General features: G+C 39.6%; 1 protein-coding gene across 1 annotated transcript in view; it reads left to right on the plus strand.

The window, feature by feature from the left end:
- The first annotated feature begins 3,769 nt into the window (after positions 1–3,769).
- The window catches only part of LOC117292298 (WASH complex subunit 2-like), a 66,787-nt gene continuing 49,964 nt past the window's right edge, over positions 3,770–20,592 (plus strand). Inside the window, exons 1-5 of the mRNA XM_033774304.1 lie at positions 3,770–3,850; positions 6,335–6,496; positions 13,202–13,366; positions 15,544–15,612; positions 16,715–16,894. Of these exons, the coding sequence (XP_033630195.1) occupies positions 3,803–3,850; positions 6,335–6,496; positions 13,202–13,366; positions 15,544–15,612; positions 16,715–16,894 (624 nt within the window). The 5' untranslated portion in view covers positions 3,770–3,802. The remainder of the gene's footprint in view (positions 3,851–6,334; positions 6,497–13,201; positions 13,367–15,543; positions 15,613–16,714; positions 16,895–20,592) is intronic.

Here is a 20,592-nt window from a genome sequence, read left to right on the forward strand (position 1 = left end):
TAATTTAAAAAAATTACTTGTCAATTTAAATATGTGAGTAAGTTGTAGTAAGTTGTAGTATGATGATACGGATACCTTTCCAAATTTTATACATGCAATCATGATGTACTATTAATTGTGCCGAGACTTAATTTTCATGAGTTGAACTGGAATGCTCTATTATTTATTTAGCAAGGCGAAGCTGAGCTAGCTAAATGGAACATTCCAATTTAGTACTCATTGTTATCTTAATTCTTAATTGAATAGTTTTCATATTTTCCCCACTGTATGCTCTTCTCCATCCGACTCCAAGGTTACTTCATCTTTCGGAAAAGTTTCCGTATGGCGCCACCACTTTTTCATTCGAAATAAAATAATATAGTATCTAATTTACCTGATTGATATATCCCTTTTTGTAAAAATGAGTGAAAAAGTGGTGGCGCCATACGGAAAGTTATCCCATCTTTCATACTGATTTAGGGAAAGTTTCCGTTTCACCCCACCACTTTTTCATTCGATATGAAATAATATAGTATCTAATTTACCTCAATGAGATATATCCCTTTTTGTAAAAATGAGTGAAAAAGTGGTGGCAGGATACGGACACGTATCTCTGATTCAAACCAAATCCCTAGCCTTTAAAAGTTTCTTTAAAAAAAACCTTGAGAAGGACAAATGAAAAACCGCACACCTTAGGAAGAAGAAGAAGAAAAAGTTCATTCTAGTGTAGGTCCAGGAAGAAGGTTTCATCTTCAACTACTGGAGGAACACCTATATTATCTCAGCACGCATCGCCATATACACTGCACATTGGTCTTCTATTCTTTTACTTTATGGAACATTTCTAACTGGCTACTCCAAAACGGTGATGGTACAGATATTCTTTCAGTACCAGGTACAACAGCTTAGGAGTGGAATGCTTTCTAGAGGTCATTGACAGCTATTAATTGTCAGGAAGCTACCTTTAATCCAAACTTCAAGGGATGCAGGCTGGCACTTCCATTCATGGGGGCCTACATACATTATGTAAGCACCCTACTCAAAAGGCCCGCTCACACAGGCCCCGATAACGAGAACGAAAATGACAACGATACAAATGCACGCCCTCGATTGGTTGAATAAGCCTGGGCGTATTCTGCGTGGAGCAATTCAACCAATCGAGGGCGTGCATTTTTATCGATCTTGTTTTCGTTCTTGTTATCGGGGCCTGTGTGACAGGGCCTTTAGGGGGGCGTAAGGTGGCCTACCTACACATCAATTAAATTATTTATAAAGCTTTTCTGCTAGCAACCAAGAACACCTTCAATGATTTCTCGGTGTGGAGATTTGACTGCAGTAACGACAATACAAATAGCACTACACTACCAATACCAGTTAAACAATGTCGTTAAAAAAATCACAGCTTGGTCATTGAAACCATTGATTGTACATGTCATTGTTTTTCTAAGCTGTGCACACAAACCCTGTCAAGTCAGCTCTGGTCATGCTGGATCTTGTTCTCTCGGTCAAGTTTACTTTATTGGGAATCTCGCTTTAAACTTGTGGAAGGACAAAATTGCGTTACCCTCTTACCTTCAAATATGTGGCACTTTTTTTTCTTTTTATTTATTTATTGATTTTTGATTTATTCAATAAGCAACAAAGATCATACATTTTCTTTCTTGTCTAAGAATCTTTGGAAATAAAAGTGGGAAACTTTTTATGATTTCAACAGAAGTGTAGTTGTTCAGGTGACCAGTTATTTTTTAGCCTTGTAGATTTTTAATTGACGTCACTCCAATCTGGCTTTCAACTTGGTTTAAAGTTTTTGTTTGTGAGCACCCTGGGGACAAAACCAACGACTTCCTGCATTCTTCTATAAAGATGATGTCTTAATAAGCAGCCACTCTGAATACTGAGTCTAGTCACTCAGTCAATTACAACGATTTGTTATTGGTAAAACATCTAGTTAATCAATCTAGTTCCTCAAAAATTGCCTTTCATAGCCAGATTCAAGCAGTCACTCAGAACACCTCTTCAAGTCCAATAATAAAATGAAACATAAAACGAACAAAACGAACAAAACAAAGGGAAAACAACAACAATTGTTTTCACAGAAAATTTCAAAAGACGAAAAAAAAAAAAAGTGAAATAAGCCTGTGTACATGAAGGTTTGTAAACTAAGATTATGGTTCAACACTGTTTGAAGACCCGGGCCCAATTTCATGGATCTGCTAAGCAGCAAAACTCTGTGTTTATCATGTTGCTGACTTAGGTTCAGGTGTTAGTGCCTAATTTATGCTGGCTGTGTAATTACAGAATGCTTCGTGAAGTACACACACACACACAAGCACAAATTCCTTTGCTAACCAAATTTGTCAAGCATGCAAAGACTTGAGCTTACGGATTATCAGTGAGCAGAAAGGAAGTGAATTTGAGCTCTACTGTCGTGTTCTACCCTGACTGACTTAAATTATCATCCCCCACAGATTTAATATAGGCCTACACGTGAATCCTTTCAAAAAAACTTTTTTCCCGTTCAGTGTTTGATTGCTTAGGACCAACTGTCTTTCTAAAGCCCTTTTCACACGACAACGTCAAACTAGGGTCCTTGGTCCTTGGTGCCAGTTGTCTTGACCAAGGACGTTGGTCAAACTCAAACAGGACCTTTCACACTGCGCAGAAACCAACATCCTTTGTTTCAGAACATTCGTCTTTTGTGGTGCTAAAGGTGAACGTTGTTTATTGTCCATTTCACTGATCCGCATCGCCAACGTATGTACCAAACATTTTCCTGCACTGTCGTGAATCGACGACCCCTAAAAAAAAGATTTGTTTTTGGACGAAGAATGAACGTGTAGTTGTGATATCTCAACGATTTCATGCTAAACACTGAAAACTTGCTCTCTTGAAGGAGTCGTGCACACACGTTCTCATGAACATGCTCAAAGGTTTAACGTTATCGTATAACGGGGTCGAACATCTTTATTTTCTTGCACCATGTGTTTCTTCTTGCGTGCATGCGTGGTAGCTCCAGCCACACCAGGGTCCTTCGTTACCCAAGCAATGTTCATTCACACAGCACACACGGATGATCATGGTATAATTTTCACAACGTTGTGTTTTTAAGATGGAGGTCTGGACCTTGGTCTTAAAAAGACCAGGGACCCGTGCCTATTTAAGCAGAGGTACCTTTCACACGATGTGGATTAAACAACGTTGTGTTCTTAAGACCAAGGACCCCCTGCTTATTTTCCTTGTGTGAAAAGGCCTTAAGTGCCTCTATTTATTTGCTTATTGTACTGTTTTCAAGTATTAAAGTGTTGTGGTACCAAGGTTAAGAGCACTTTATAAAATATGCCGGAAAGTTTTTTTTTTTTTGTGCCTATTTCTGCATTTGTACAGTGTAATCTACAGATTCTTGAAAAAGAAAAAAACAAACCATTTGGACCTCATTGTCACAAAGTCTAGCCCGACTTGTCGACTTGTAGTTTGACTGAGTTGTAATGAGCCCATAGGAAACTGAGCAGGATGTAGTATACTTGGATAATTCCTTGGCAATTACAGTGACTCAGAGACTATCGCAGAAGCTTGCTCTAGGAACTTCTGTCTCTCTCTGTGCTGGGTCTCTCTGGGGGTAGCGAGCTGACGTGCGTTAGTGTTGGGTGGTGAGCGGTAAGGGGTGCACACTAGCATGACTAGGTTCGGGAAAAAAAACAATGTAGATCGTGGATTACGCTGTTGTTGTGTCGACTTGAATGTATCCAGGGAAATAATTAAGTTTCCATTCTTTGCGTTGGATTGTTGAGATGTTTGCCTGGTAGGATTACAGGAGAGTACAATCATGGATAAATACATGCATCTGTTTGGGCCGACGTCGGGTGACTTTCTGGTGAGTTATTGGGTGGCCTTTAATTTAGCTGTTGAAGTTTGACAGACTTTTAAGTGGTTGACATCCTTGTTGTAGCATCATAAATTTGTTGGTTTTGCTATTCTGTTTTTCACGAGGCTTTTTGAAAAGGAGTTTACCTCAGATTGCTTAAGGAACAAGAGAGATTTATAGTCAAAGCTGTTTGGGAATTTTGATGGAGAACCATTACAATACACTAATTGGCCAGACCAATTAGTCATAAACACAAAAAAGCCATCTTTAATTAGTTACAAGAACTTGAATTAAATAAGCCAGAAAAAATTATCTCAGTGTCTGACTCAATCTTACCTGGGCCAAATTCATGGCTCTGTCTAAAGTAAGCATAATCACGAGTTAGCACAGAATATTTGCTTAAAATGCGCCTGTGTCAGTAGGCAGTCTTTGCTTACACAGCTAGTGCAGAAACTTGGCGTTTGTACAATACATTGTAAGTGGAGAATGGCAACTGTAACTTGTGAGCACAAAATTCCGCTGTACAGTAGTAAGCATGCAGAGCCGTAAAATTTTGGCCCAGCCGTCGACTTCACCAAACTCTTCCTAACTCTTCCTAACTTACATTACAAGTAGGATCTTCTAAAGGACTTAGAAGGATTTAAGTTCCGTAGCCATAGACATTAGGACACATTGAACCCATCCTAAGTAAGGACTAGTTACTCTTAATTCTATGGTTTCGTGAAATCGGCTTCCAAGAATGTATCATACCCTTGGGTGTTATCCATGGCTATATTACTGCTACAGGTTGAAAGCATGGCTTCGGACTAGTACAAAGATACTGACAAATAGACCTTTACCCACGCTGTCACCATCTTGGTCATGTTCCCTGTTTCCAATAATAGTAATGAATGCTAACATTCAATGCGCAAACATGGCACCAGACTATTATATCGTCTAACCTCAGTGTGGTTACAATGAGTTGGAATGGAGTAAAATCAAGATGACCACACTGTAGTAAAGGTCTATTGTACTAATGGAGTATGGTGTTTTCATTGAAACCTCAAAAACCAACATCAATGTTGTACTTAATTTGTACTTTCCCTTTAATAAGTGTGGCCTTGGCCACTTTTTTCTCAGGATGTTTTGAAAATTGGAATATCCTTAGAAATGTGGCCTCCTTCCTTTCGTTACCAGGAGATGGTTAACTTAATGACAATGGTTATTTAATAGACTCGGAAGAAAGGCCTGGTTTGAAGGATTGTGGTTTGGGAAGTGTTGTGGGCGAGCGGTTAAGAGCACCGAATTCAAACTCTTGAACTCTGATCAAACTCTGTTTCTGATCAGCAGAGTGTGGGTTCGAATCCCCAGCCGTGACACTTGTGTCCTTAAGCAAGGCACTTAACCATTGCTTCGTCCTTCAGATGGGACGTAAAGCCGTTGGGCCAATGTGTTGTGTAACTGTTATGTAAAAGAACCCAGTGCATTATCGAAAAGAGAAGGAGTTCGCCCCTGTGTTCCTGGCTGTGGCTGCTGTATGCGCCGTAGCACCTTGTAAACCCTTATAAAGTGCTAAATAATTGGGTCTCAGAATTCATCACTGCAATAGCCTATCTTTCTGAAAGTTTGTGCTCTATATAAGATTTCGATATTATTATTATTATTATTATTATTATAATGTGATTAGACATAGGGGTGTCCTTAGGAATTAAAACTTTTAAAGATGATTAAAAAAAATTTCTCTTGTGTTAGATTTTATATGTTTGGAATTTCTTAGGATTTATTGATAATTTGTGGGCTTGCTCTTAATGCTTACAACCTATGTTTATGTATCTCCATGGTTACAACCAAATACAACAACTTAACTTTTGGTAACATTTAAGTTGACTCATCATGCTGGCTGCTGGTGGAATAGTTTATCGATCATTGGAATTTATCTGGATATTAATTGATAAAACAACCATAAGGGTGTAAATAATTCAGCCATGGGATGATTTCTGGTAGAACACACAAACTCTGTTTTAAAATGCTTAACTATGGGGAAAATGCGTAGATAAATAAGAAGTTACATGTTGTGTTTGTCTCATTAAAATGGACGGACATGGCAAAAAGTGTACCACATTATGTAGATAATTGCAAGGCAGAACTACAGTGTACTACATACATGTATGTTTATTGATGCACCAATAAGTGTTACATTGGCTTAGGCAAGAAAAGTGTTTTTATGGACTGTGAGTCTGACCAGTCAGTTGGCATATGAGTTCAACCACCACGACTACAGTCAGCAATTTCAATTATAACGGCAAACTGCCATGGCAAGTTAGAAATCCATAAATGGGCAATGTAAAAGAGTCATAATGGCATGCAAAGAGTGACTTTAGATGGCTTCAAATAATAATTGTACAAAATCTTTATTTATTTAATTGACAACACTTGAACCTCCTTCTTTTAAATGTGTTGATCTTTGTTTTAAAGTAAACAATGGTTTAAATGTATCTTGTTTTCTACTTCCAGGCTGTTGCTCTTCCAAACTTTGGAGCCGGAGACATCAATGGTTCCATGGACACAACGCCCCCAGCCCCACCCGTCAAAGAGCCCCAGGCCTGGGAGAAGCCTCTGACGGTTCCAGAAATAAGGAAGAGCAGTAATAACTGGTCACTGGCATCAGACGCAGGGGTGAGTAAGAGTAATCAAACACAGCAAGTCTTTTCTTTAGAACAGACTGTGAGGCTGTAGGCATAGAATGGACATTTCATTGTCTTGTAAACTATGAGGTATGTAAGTACTGGCGATTAGTGAAATTCAATACTCGTCTAGTCGCGCCTCAAATAGTCGCGACTTCAACACTGTAAAAAGTGTAAGTCAAAACTAATTTTTTATTTCCACAGATGCATTGCGAAATATTGTTAGCTGCAGGTGCAATGCATAATTTGTTACCAACAAATATTTTAAACTGATCTAAACGATTTGCAGTTCTGGATGAGCAATAACCCCCGCCCCCCTAAAAATATAAAAGGTTTGAACACAGATCATGAGATTATCATACACATCCCCTGCATGGACGTGTCTACCTTTTGCCTTGACCTGAATTCAGTTTGTCATCTTTAGTTAATGAGTCACTAGTTTTATTTGTCAAATTGACTATTTTTAGACCCATGGTGTGGTAAGAAGGTAGACTCTATCACATTTTATTGGCTCTCTTTCTCAGTCAGTGAGGTACATGTAGGCCTACGTACACTTGAGTAACACAATGTGGTTTTTGAAAGACTAACATAAATTAGCTCTATTGAACAGGAAGTAATAGTCAAGTCATGTCAAGGACCTTTTACAGCCTGTCTGGAGTTACCTGAAATCCACAGAGGCAATGGCCTATGTTTCCCCTTGTCGTGGCTTTAGTGCTCCATCAAAAGTTTCCCATTGGCAAGATGTTGAGATTTTCCATTGCCCTTTTATCCCATCTGTTACGAGGCGGTTTCCTCCTTTTTTGCAAGTTGCATAGATATGTTTTATCAGTTTTGATAAGTTATGCCAAAGATCTTGTCTGTTCTGAATACTACTTGTACATTAACTACAAGATGTACTCGACTTTTATCTCCATCATCACATGCAACGTCTCAGCCCTTACTGGCTCCGTTAAGTTCCTTCCGCGTCTTGAATATTTCCCTTCATAAACTTCTTGGCTTATGAAAAAGAGAAATCATGCAACCAATGACAGAGATGAATGGTTTCAGTATCACAAGATGTAAATGTATGCACTGCTGCACACCCCAGTAGCTTTAAGTTGTTCAGAGAGGGTTATTCTACTTCAAGACTGAAGACTGCAGCACCACACTTGAATGTTATACTAACTTTGTGTTCAAAAGTTCAGGCGTCTTAACAAATCCTCTACTAAAAAGCTTGCACAGGTACACGCAGGTACACTCAATATGTTTTTTATCGATCCGTAACATGCGTGCAGTTTTTTTATCTACCTGGAACGATCTGGAAGGATCCATTTCTTGCCAAGAAACTTTTCCGTTTTCCGGATAATCTAATGGAAAACCTCTAATAGTCAAAGTTCCTCTACGCAGGGGAACTCTTTTTAACTGCCAATGCTGTGCATGATTTTTAAAGAGAGACTCTAAAGCCAAACCCAGTTTTGTGATTCACTCACAAGGGTGTTTTTTCGGACACCACTACTCTCAACAATCTGAGAAATGATACTTTATGAATCAGCTCTCAGATTCAAATATTTTTGGGCAACAAATTTCCAAAACCATCTTACTGCAAATGGGATCTCGAAATAGTATCGAACGCCAAATGGTACTTCAAGTTCTCTGTACCAAGTCAGTTTTGTTTTGGTTGTTAAATTTTGGAGTAAATTATTTACCACCAATCCCACCTTGAGACCAGTCATTGAAGCAAGGAAAGCCATTGTTCCAAGTTACTAAGACTACAGTAAGCCTATTAATGCCAGTTATCTTTAGCGATGTAGACCTGTTTATTCTCACTGTTCACTTTTTGGAGTAAATTATTTACCAATCTATGACCATGATTAAAAGATCAGTCACGCAGGCAAGGAATGCTTTTGTTCTAAGTTACTTTACAGTAGGCCTATTAAATGGCGTTTCTCTCTAGAGTGTACAGTATATATAGACGTCACCACACTGCTTTACTTTATCATGCTGGTTTGCTTTTTATCGTTGTACCTGCTTTATAGACACCCAGGTAAAACTTTAGCATGAAGACGTGTTTCATCACACTGGTTTGGCTTTTCATTGTTGTACAGCTATAAAGAGAGGGGTAACTTTAAGGTGATATTTCATCATTGCAAAGCTTGAGGCGAGTTTTGACGTGTTTTGACTGGTTTGCTTTTCTTCAAACAGAACTGTTGGACAGCTTTTATTATTAAAGACACGGTTAACTTTTTGTCGTGATGAACTTTATTGGTGTGTTGTTGCTTCTGGTTGGGTGTTATAGTACAACCATGGCAGCCATCTGCCCTACTGACTGGCAGAGATACGGTGAGGCCTGCTACTTTATAATAAATAAAACTTTGACCTGGTATGAGGCACGCGATACCTGCCTCAGATCACATGCAGACTTAGCCGTGCCTAAATCGCAAATGGAACAAACATACATTTGGAACACTTACGCTGACTTACACAATGGGCAGCCGACCAATGGAATTTGGATTGGTTGTAATGATGACCAAGAGGAGGGGGCGTGGCATCCATGTGGACTTAGGGGTCAGGCTGAAACCTATGAGAATTGGGGAGACGACTATCCAACCAGCTCTGATCGTAATTGTGTGGTCATTTCCAAGTTTCATGGACAGTGGCGTAATAAACAATGTAGTAAAATGAAATATGCCGCATGTGAGCTCCCTCTTGACGCCAGGCACCACACTCCGTTTTTCTGTCTTCAGACCGGTCCTGATGGTCGCGTTGAGTCCCAGTGTCTGGTCGGTCACGTCATGAAGGAGCTACTAGCTGATGGTGTGGTGTCGTGCGGGAAGGCGTGCCGATCAGAGCCCCGCTGTCGCTCCTTCAATCTGCTGATGGAGGAAGGTCCAGGGAAGATGGTTTGTCAGCTGAACAACGCTAGTCTTCAGGAAGCAGCTGATGCAGATATGGTTGACAAAGATAACTGCTACCTCTCAGATTTGTAGGAAACGTTAAAAATAGTCAATCCAGTGATATCCTAATTGACGCCATTCCTATAAGGTATTTAAGTCATCATTAGACAGCATTGGGCCTAACCGTCTTTAATCACGTCAAATCAAAATTTAGAACCATGCTTGCTACTCCTGTACCGAGAATTCCAGCAGGGCGTGACAAACAGAAGTAGAATCAGTTCATAGCCACCACCAACGGCAAACCTTTGGCATAACTTGGTAGTAAATATGCAGCAAGCAACGGCTAGACCACCTCCATGGCTGGACTTAAAAAATGAATTGTGTTTTTGTTCCAATTTTAAAAGGATAATAAACTTCAAAAATAATTCTTTCAAATCAAGAATAGGCAACAATGGTTTAACTAGTTCCCTGCAAATGCAGTTTGCGGAAACGTATTGTAGATTTGGATAAACAATAGTTTTTAGCGATGTTATAATATGTAACCCGATTTCTCAAAATTCTTTTTAGTTTTTCACAAGACCAACCTACAAGGCAGGTTGGTAATAACTCAACCAATTAATGATTATAAAATTTACTTGGCTAAAAGAGCACTGTAGAGCTGTTGATAATAAAACATTTTTAGAAACAACACTCTTAGAAAAAAACACATTTGAATCCAATTCAGAGTGAAGCCTCTGTGTGATCCCAAAGCACACGATCCCAAGTAGGATGTTCACTTCTGTTATTTCTTGCAACTTGAGCTCAAGTTTGCAGGTTTGTTTTTCAGCAATTACAAGTAAACCCAGGCTGCTTTTTATTTTCAGTTTTTTAAAATTTATTATTAGAGGCGTTATCGGAACAAAATAGTTTCAAACTCTAGTGTAAAGCAGTATGAACTGTATGTAAAAAGGTACAAAGTAATAATAAATGGTTGATATTGTAACACTAACAAGACTTAGCTCATTTTTGTTTTAATGTTTGTTATTGTCTTGGGTTGTGCAGGTCAGCTTTGCCGTTTGAGAATAAGAGGTATTGTAGCGATAATGGAGCCTGATGAAAATTTGATCAAATCACCTTGGGGGAAAAAAACAAAAAGAAATTCAGGGGAGTTATTTTTTCTAGGGTATAATTAGTACTGTATGATGGTGCAGACTTGTCTTTCTGCCAACTTCTTAAGTTGTTGTGCGTGCTTCAATTCTCAGCCATCCTGGTGACATTTTCACCTCAGAAGTCGGTTCCAAAAATAGAGTTGTAGTTCTACTACAAGTACGTGTAGGTTGATTAATATATTATGAAATAATCTTTGAAGTAATGCCTGGCTTTATTTTAAGGTACAGCTAACACTAAAAATGCCATCTAAACATCCTTGGGGTTGGTCAGGCTTTTTTATTTAGGCATGAGCAGCCTGTTTCAGAATGCTGGGTTATTGATGTGTCAGGAAACAACAATTAAAATGTTACCAAATTAAAACAATGTGCATTATTAGTTGACCTTACACTCAGTTTGTTGAGGACATTTTGTTGTACATTTTTGCTGACACATATGAATTTTGCTGACGTATCTTTTGTAGGAATTGGTGACAGGGCAACTATTGCGAATTTGTGATGCAGAATTTGCTTCGCATGAAGCATGATTCGCGGGAAGTTCCAGCCGGTCTTAGCACATTATCGTAAATATATGTTGAATAATTTGATACCCAATGCACAGTGTCACCTGTCACTCAGTCAATGATGACCACTCTCGCATTGCGTGACATCTAGTTGAATTTAATCTGCACTCTCCAACCTTCCTTCAAAAAGACAAAGTAAGAATAAAAACACAAAAAACCATCTGGCGTGAGCTTGCACGATGAGTATGCGAACATTTCCTAAATTGTTTATTTACTTGGAGGAATAAGTTGGCATGGTTATGAAGAAGATCCATCTAACAAACGTCAAGTCCCCCTCATCCGGGATTTCGCTGTAAAGGATTACTCCAGGGTCTTGAGAGATTGTCAAGACCAATCATGTTTCTGCTGAATGAACACCCGTAAATTTGAATGTCATTGAGAATCCGACTAATACATTTATGTAAGGCGCCCCCCCCCAAAAAAAAAAAAAAAAACCCCAAAACCCACATGTTTATAACGTCCCGCCTGTAGGCCTGAAATTTCACGGAGGCAAATGAAATTTGAAAAATAGCCCAGCCAGTTGTCTCTAAAAAATGTGTCGGCTGGCCATTTTGAAAAAATAAACAATTAAAACCCATTCCTTTTCTCAAAAAGGCAGGATGCTAAACATGTTTTTTTGGCCTAAATCTAAAGTACTCTGACTTCAGTGACCAGTCTATTTTGACAGGATAATCTAAAGCCAGCAAGTGTCCAGTAAAACACAAGGTTGTATCTGTTACACAAAAGCACTGAATGAAAACATGATGTGAGAAGTTTCAGATGCCTAGGAATGACTTGCACAAGATTTTCAAACTAGAATTCAACTTATATGTAAATCTAAAGTACCCCGACTTCAGTGACCAGTCTATTGTGACGTGATAATCTAGCCAGCAAGTGTCCAGTAACGCAGGGTTTTATCTGTTCCACAAGGGTGTGAATGAAATATGATGTGAGAAGTTTCAGATGCCTGCAATGTAGGAATGACTTGCACAAGATTTTTGAACTAAACCGTACAGATGATCATTGTTGCAACGTCTCTCTGGGATTGAATGCTGGCATATTCTCCAGACTCAAATAAATGTTTTCGCTTTATTTTGGTTTACTTTCTCACAGTTCTTGCCATTTTGTCAGAAACAAGTTGATCAGTTCAGGGCCTCGAAATACTGACTGAACCACTGGCCAGGGTCTAGTAATTTTTGCAATGGTCATGATCATAACCAAAAAAGTCCTGTAGTTTTTCCAGCCATACTCATTAGTAAAGATTTACTAACGTCCAAACATGCTGCCCAAAAGTTTAGCAAATTTTAAAAAGTAATAAACCACAAGGGAAACTGACAAGTTAAATTTAAATACAATTTTGTTTAAACAAACTAAATTCACTAATAGAGTGGGATTTCAACCCAGGAACTTTGGAATGAATGCTGGCATTCTACCCAGTGAGCTACATGTATCTAGCCCTTTGACATGTTTGATGCCAGTCTCCCAATTTTAGCTAAAAGTGCCAATCAGCAGCCAAACCTGAAATTGCCTGACAGCCCGGACAAAGAGTATGACAAAAAAAATGAGCTCTGCAACTTCCGGATGAATGTGCCGTCACTCTACCAACTGAGCAACCTAGCCCTTTCATGATGGAGGGAAAGAGCAACATTGCCTGTTAGAGTGCCAACAAAGTACATTAGTTCTGCAAGTTGTAGCAGGTTCAAATCCTATTTTGGTCAATTTTTATAACATACAAGGCCCATGTCATACGAGACAATTTACAGTCAACCAGGTCCAGACAGTCTAAACAAAAAAGGACATTCACATTTGAATGCTCACATATTTTTGGGCAGGATCCTAGGAAACTGTTTGGAAACGACTACCAAAAAGGTCCTTTTATGCCTGTAGCATGCACTGCAGTTGGTTGTCTCCGTAAGTTGCCTTGAAAAGTTTCCTGCAGCAGATTTTACGAAACTGTATGCAACTGCGTAAGTCCACTTACGCAGCGTTTATGGAGCAACTTGCGCCATAAACCTTGGGGAATTGGACTTGAGTAAAGTTTTGCGAAATCCTTGGCTGCAGATGTGGCAAGGCCCTAAAGGTTTATTGTATTTTACATTTTTTTTTACACAAATATCTCCTTCTGTTGATTTTGCAGTTGCTGTTGTATCTACAAGAGTTCTCAACCAAGATGTTAACCAAAACCAGTGATCTTGAGAAGAAGATGGACGGCTTGGTGCATGAAACCAAATGCACCGACTCAAGAGTGCATAACGTCTTCAACGATTTCCTCATGTTGGCGAATACACAGTTCATTGAAAATGTAAGCGAGACAGGATCACAACAATTACATTGCATTTTTTTTTGTATTGTTGTTTTTTCCACCTTTGTTTTGGCTAGTAATGTAATTGGTGATGCCATCCTTCCAAGCGATCAAGGGATTGATGACTTATTCATGACAGATGAAAACACATGGCTCCGATTCTCACCACAACAGTCTGTATACAGTGTTCAATTTACATACACTGTACACTTGCATTCTGCAACAGCAGAAGTTTCAAATAGTCCCCCCCCCCCACCTTAAGAAATTCGTCCATGATCTAAGAAATTAAGGCAACAGCAGAAGTTTCAAATAGTCCCCCCGCCCACCTTAAGAAATTCAGCCATGATCTAAGAAATTAAGTCAACAGCAGAAGTTTCAAATAGTCCCCCCCCCCACCTTAAGAAATTCATCCATGATCTAAGAAATTAAGTCAACAGCAGAAGTTTCAAATAGTCCCCCCCCCACCTTAAGAAATTCATCCATGATCTAAGAAATTAAGTCAACAGCAGAAGTTTCAAATAGTCCCCCCGCCCACCTTAAGAAATTCATCCATGATCTAAGAAATTAAGTCAACAGCAGAAGTTTCAAATAGTCCCCCCGCCCACCTTAAGAAATTCATCCATGATCTAAGAAATTAAGGCAACAGCAGAAATTTCAAATAGTCCCCAACCCCACCTCAAGAAAGTTCATCCGTGAACTAAGAAATAAAGATTTGTGTTAAGAAAATAATATTCTTTCAGGGAAAGTTTTTTTACAGTTTGGAAAGTAACCCCTTCCCCAATCACTTATTGCATCGGGGAAAATAATTGATGTTGATACAAAAATGTTACTCACTGTAAACTTCCTGCATACTGTGGGGTGCGTGTGTGGGGGTGGGTGTGTGTGTGTGTGTGTGGGGGATCTACTTAATTTGACCCCCCCAGATTATTCCAAATCCAGAACTATCTGCACCCTTTGAAGACATGTCTTTACTATCAGGGCCCAATTTCATAGAGCTGCTTCAACACAGAAAGTAGCTATTCTCAACCAAATAATTGCTGATCCGATTAAAGTTTCCAGCCAAGTTTAAAAGTCAAGCAGCTTTTAAGTGTTCAGATCTTACATCAAAAACCTGTCAGATAATGATATGATTCATAACTTTCAAAAGCAATTTTCTAGTAATTTAAAAAAAGTACATCTACCCTAAGAAAAAAATATTTTGCTGAAAAAGTAGAATTTTTTTCCAAACCTTGCATTAATAATTAGACATAATTACCGTGTTGGGATTTGGGTTCATTAGCAGACCTTGAGGGGTGGGCGTTTAAAGTGTCTTAACCATCAAACCTTTGACAGTTTTTTTTAAATTCTCTGATTTCCCCTGTGGGTGTTCAGTTTGTACCCATTTTGCTAGAGGTCTAGCATGCTTAGAGTACACCCCTTCCTCTTTAATCCGCCCCCTTTTTTGTAATCTCGTCTGTCAGCGTTTCCTCGTAACCAATTGACCTTTATAGGAGCCTGCCAATAGCGGATCTTAATCTCTACTGAGCGGCACATTTTCTTTTGTCAAGGGAGGGCTGAGTTGAAATGAATGTCTTCCTTCCTTCCACAACAAACAACAGTGCTGTTTTAGATTCCAACCAGGGACTTGTTGGAACAATCTTTGTTGCTGTAAAGAGCAAATAGGCTTGTGTTTAAAGGGTTTAGGTACTTTTTGTAGGACACAAAACACAACGTCCAGTTACATAAAATTTGCACGGTTTGATGATATGGGTTAACCCCTGTGTTACTAATGTAGTTATCATAGCAAGCACCCTTCCTTAGGCAGGTTTCCTTACGTGTGTGAGCTAATGTTTATTTCATGAATATATAAATGTAATAACTGCATTTACTACATGTGCATTTAATTGAAACTACACTGTGTGAGTGAAATTTGACATTGCCTCACAACAGTTTACTTATAGGTTGACAAACGTGATGTCATGGATGACAATGATTTTTTAGTACATTGATACAATCAGCTTTCTTAGGTGCACAACTGGAACATATTTCCCGGCCTGACATGTGACTATACCATGTACACCATGTACACTTCATATTTGCATGCTAACAGTTGAAGTGCGTTTCAGTGCAACCAATAGTTAAACGTACATCAATAAATCCTGACTGATAGTCAATTCTCTACTTTTTTTTCTCTCCAGAGAGTGTATGATGATTCCGAGGAAACAGACCAGAAACCTGACACTGCAACCAGCAAGAAAGAAGATCAGGTACTAGACAATAGGCCCCACCCTATAGTGACTCATTACCGGAAATGTTGACCCGGATTACTGCCAATTAAAGAGTACAAATGCTTTTCTTTCATAAGTAAAAGGTCATCGTGCTTAAATCGCAAATATACGTTAACCAGGAATAGATCCTTTGTATGGTGTCACAGACAGCGCCCTCACTGAGGACAAATTGAGGCACCTCACCTGTTGATACATGTAGCTGTAATTGCAATGGATGTGTGCGGCATTTCCACTGTGATCACCATGGCAACTAAGCAAGGGTTATATAGAAACATGGGCTGTATGCTTCATTTTTGAAAGGGCAAGGGCACCAAGGCATTTCCTCCTTGGTTAAAGGGCAGCCTATGAGGAAATTGTGAATTTCTATACAGCATTTTGAGGGCACAAAGGCATTGACCATGGGGCATGGAGGCAATCGCTAGTTTTGTAGTAGGCCAAGAATGCCTAGTAACGTGGAGGAGTATGCACGTGCGCAAGCAAAAATTCCCTGCTAACCCGTAAAAAAAGCGCAGAATTTCCTGCTTCCGCAAGCGGCAATATTTTTGCTTACGGTAAGCAGAGCCATGAAATTGGGCCCAGATTACATGGATTATGGTAACACTGTAACACAGAGCTGGGGAGGCCTTAAATAACTGCATGTACATTAATATGTATGTAGAGTACATTATCTTGAGCATCTTTCTTCAAATCCGGCAGGGGAAGTAGAGCGACCCCGCCTCTCAGACAGTAGTTGCCGGAGCTGTTTATGCTTGAGTCACGTGGTGTACCTTGTCTTGGTACACCCACGGTTCTCTTAGGGGGGTGCTTGCTGTTAAGGTCATGTCCAGTCTACATCAGACCTTGTCTCTGGTCAGTGTGAAGGTCTCTTTGCCTGATGAGCTGTGGATAATCCGTTGTTGGTCTTCTTGTTTAGACTAAGACAAGACAGCGGAGAGTACCTTGACCTGGTACACTCAGCATGTTCTTAGGGGAGTGCCATTAAGGTCATGTCCAGTCTACATCAGTTGTCTCCAGTATAAGGGTCTCTATGCCTAGCAAGATTGATGCGTTGTGCCTAATCCGTCGATGTTCTCCCTTTTAGACTAAGACGAGGGAGCAGAGAGAAGCCGAAGTCATCCCCAGGGTTATTAAAGCTCTGAATCTCGGCATCAACGTCTTAGACACCGCCTTCGAGGAGCTGGACGCTAACATCGATAACTCTGATTCTGAAGATGAAGATGCTACGTATAAAGCCGTCTTGGAACCCATCCTGGAACCAAAGGTAAAAGTTATTACTTTACTCAAAACCTTGATGAATAGTAAGTAGGATTTGAAACTTTGCATGGTGGAAGTAAGATATAGAAAAGTTTGCGGTAACACCATGTAATAACAATCTCTAAATGAGTTGGGGTGGTTCTGAAAAGAACCGTTGGATTAACTCGACGTTTCGAATAGTGTTTTTCTTTTCCTCTTGGGTTCTTGATGTAGTCATTCGTGGCTGGAGGGTTAACAGATACTTCTGCCATGTGTGTACATGATGTATGGGAAGTTGACAAACTACTTCACAGAGTGGTGCGGGGGTAGGTGACTGTCAACTACATGTACAAGGCTATAAAGTTGCCCCTGGTGTGGATTTCACAAAGAGTTAAGACTAGTCTTATCTCTAGTTAGGACGCATTACTAGTCCTAACTTAGGACTAGCCGTACGTTTTTCATATCTCCTAAGACTAGTCCTAAGTTAGCAGTAGCCCTAACTCTTTGTGAAATCGACCCCTGGTCCCATAAAAACCTTGTAATCGTTGTATCGTAATCTTCATGTATAATTTCATATATCAATTACAGGTAGGGTACATGTTGCATCGTTTGTTTCCATTCATTTCTGATTTCTTCCCAAGTTCAAATAAAACTGACTTGTGTAGCAGTTTTACTTTTTGTACAGCTGCCACTATTTTGATTTATAAAACTAACTTGCACAGCAGATTTGTTATTTAGCACAAAACATGCTAGGACATGTAAACATACGTTAAGTTGTTAATTTCTAAACAGAAAACGTCTTCACATTGTGTTTTTCTGGAAAGAATAGTTAAAATCTGCTTGGATTTGTGTACAGTGCTCAGTACAGAGAGGTGACCTTATGTGTACATGCTAGTACTTCCGTAACAGTGTGTTGTAGCATGTACGTATAATTGACTTCAAAGTGGCTCCTTATAGTAACTGGTTGCTAAGAGCTGGAGATAAAGAAATTATAAAACACAAATTATTTCCTATCAGAATTCATTGCTTCATCAGCAAATTAAGAACTATGGTATTGCCACTGGCATGACTGGGGTGTATTTGATCACATAGTAGTTAGTCCAGCTCGTGAATTACGCCAGAGAGTGGCATCAAGCCTGCGGCAATCTCTGTCCATAATCACCTTTCACCTACATTCATTTCACATGTACAGAGTAGATCAATTCCTACATGTGCATTTAACAGCATTACATGCAAAAACAATCGTGCACTGAACATAATACTGAACACAGTGCACACAACATGCAGACGACCGAAAGTGAGCTTTCAATATCTGTGTTTTGATTGGTCCGAAGTGACGTTGGTCAGCTGCATCCTCATCACCTCTGACCAATCGAAACACTGATATGGAAAGCTGACGTCACTGCACGCTTGTCCAATGAAATCATTGTATTCAATGAAATCTCTGGTTCTGAAAAGCGAGTACCTGTCTTTATTCTAAGAGACCAGGGGTGGATTTCACAAAGAGTTAGAACTAGTGTTATCTCGAGCTAGGACCAGTTACTCGTCCTAACTTCCATGCAATTTGTCTTCTAGGACTAGGCCTAAGTTAGGACTAGTCCTAACTCTTTGTGAAATCGACCCCAGGGCCCAATTTCATAAAGTCTATAGGGCCTATTTGTAAGCACAAAAACTCACTAAACACAGCATAGTATTGCTTAGCAGAATCAAGTTACCAGGACAATTTACATTGAGTTCGCATTGTTATGGTTGGTGCCCGACTCAAGCACAAAAAATCCCTAAACACAGAATAGTATTGCTTGGTAGAATCAAGTTACCAGCCCAAATTACATTGAGTTTGCATTGTTGTGGTTGGTCCCCGACTCGATGCTTGCTTACCAAAGAAATTTGTCAAGCAGTATTTTTTGCTTAACAGCTTTATGAAACTGGGCCCAATCTAGTCCAGCAGTAGCACCAACTGGACATGACTGGACTTCACTAATCAAAGGAAGCAGTCAAGGTATCGGACAGTCACTTGTATGGATATAAATAAAGCTTCCCTTGATCTGTCTAATTATTCATTTATAGTGACCGCAAGGCGACTGCTCTCCTCAAATCTAGAGGATGAGTTCCTTCTTATCATGGCAAAGACAGAAAAGGTCTTTACCGTTCAGAAGACAGACAGGCAAAAGGGTCCGTCTGAGTTGACCTCTGCTCAGGATATGAAGGTCATTATACAGGGCTTTCCTGTTAGCGTGGGGGGCTGGGTTTTCCCCTTGGGGGTATAAGATGTCTGGTCTGCTCACGTTATGGCTTGTCCTGACATTACCGACGTAATTGGAATGGGTGTGGAGCTTTTTTGTGTGTTGTACGGGGGAGGAATGACGGAGTTAGGGCCTTTATTAAAGGGATTGTCTGGACAGATCAGGATCTGGGGTTTATAGGCCTACACCCCCTCTAAAATAAAACACAGCAACATTGTCTGCCGGGGGAAATAAAGAGTAGGCGTTCTAAGAGTTTGAGAAATTGAATTACATGGTCGATAATATAAAAGCTGAGAGCTTTAACATGGATTACACGGCCTAACGAAAAGTGCATGAGATACACCTGTACAATACGTTATCTTAGACTAGAGATGCCTGTTTATGGACAACCATTTGGGTATTAATGTCATAGAACTGTCAAAGTTCAAACACTGGCTTTATATATAGTCCATAACAAAATCTTTGTTTCAATCAGAAACATGAAGATATAATGTAGGGCTCTGAAATGTCATGGGATATACATAGGTATCCAGGGGTGTATTTCACAAAGAGTTAAGACTAGTCTTATCTTGAGTTAGGACGAGCTCACTCGTCCTGACTATTGGACTAGCCCTAAGTTTTAAGTATCTCCTAGGAAGAAATCGACGGCAGGTGGATTTCACAAAGAGTTAAGACTTGAGTTCGGACGAGTTCACTCATCCTAACTATGGGACTAGCCTTTAGTTTTTAATATCTCCTAGGAAGAGTCCTTTTGTAAATTCGACTGCAGTTTGGCTTAGTTGTGTCTTCCCTACCTTCTACATCTGTAGATCCTGGTTCAAATCCTATACTATGAATTCCAGCCTTGCTACCATGGGTAGCGCGCCGTATCGATACCTCTCGTCACTAACCCCTGGGAGGGCAACACTGAAAATCAGTTCGGGTTAGCTAATCAAAAATGACTGCTTTGCGTGCACACTTGTTAAAAACATGGTGTACTGCAATCTGCAAACCAAAGCCAGGATCAATCATCCACTATGCACTAAACCTTTAATCTATCTATCTCATCCTAGCAGTGTTCCACCCCATGCTAAATCAGCCCAATTTTTGGACTGTTTATAACGATTTGGCCCTGTTAATAACAAATTTTACAACACCAAATTTAAAGGAACACATTGCCTTGGATCGGAAGAGTCAGTCTGTAAAAAGAGTTTGTAATCGTTTGTTATAAAATGCATGGCTGGAAAGATGTGTTAAAAGTAGAATACATGATCCACACAAATATGCCTCAAAATTTCGTGGTTTTCCTTTTGCTTTGCGAACTAACACCGTCCGCCATTTAGGGGAGTAAAAAATCTCCCATAAATGGCAGACTGTGTTAGTCGACTAGGTAAAAGGAAAACCACGCAATTTCGAGGCATATTTGTGTGGATCATTGTATTCTACTTTTAAAACATCTTTCCGACCATATGCATTTTATAACAAACGGTTAAAAATGCTTTTC

Source organism: Asterias rubens, chromosome 7, assembly GCF_902459465.1.
Source record: "Asterias rubens chromosome 7, eAstRub1.3, whole genome shotgun sequence".
Taxonomy (NCBI): Eukaryota; Metazoa; Echinodermata; class Asteroidea; order Forcipulatida; family Asteriidae; genus Asterias; species Asterias rubens.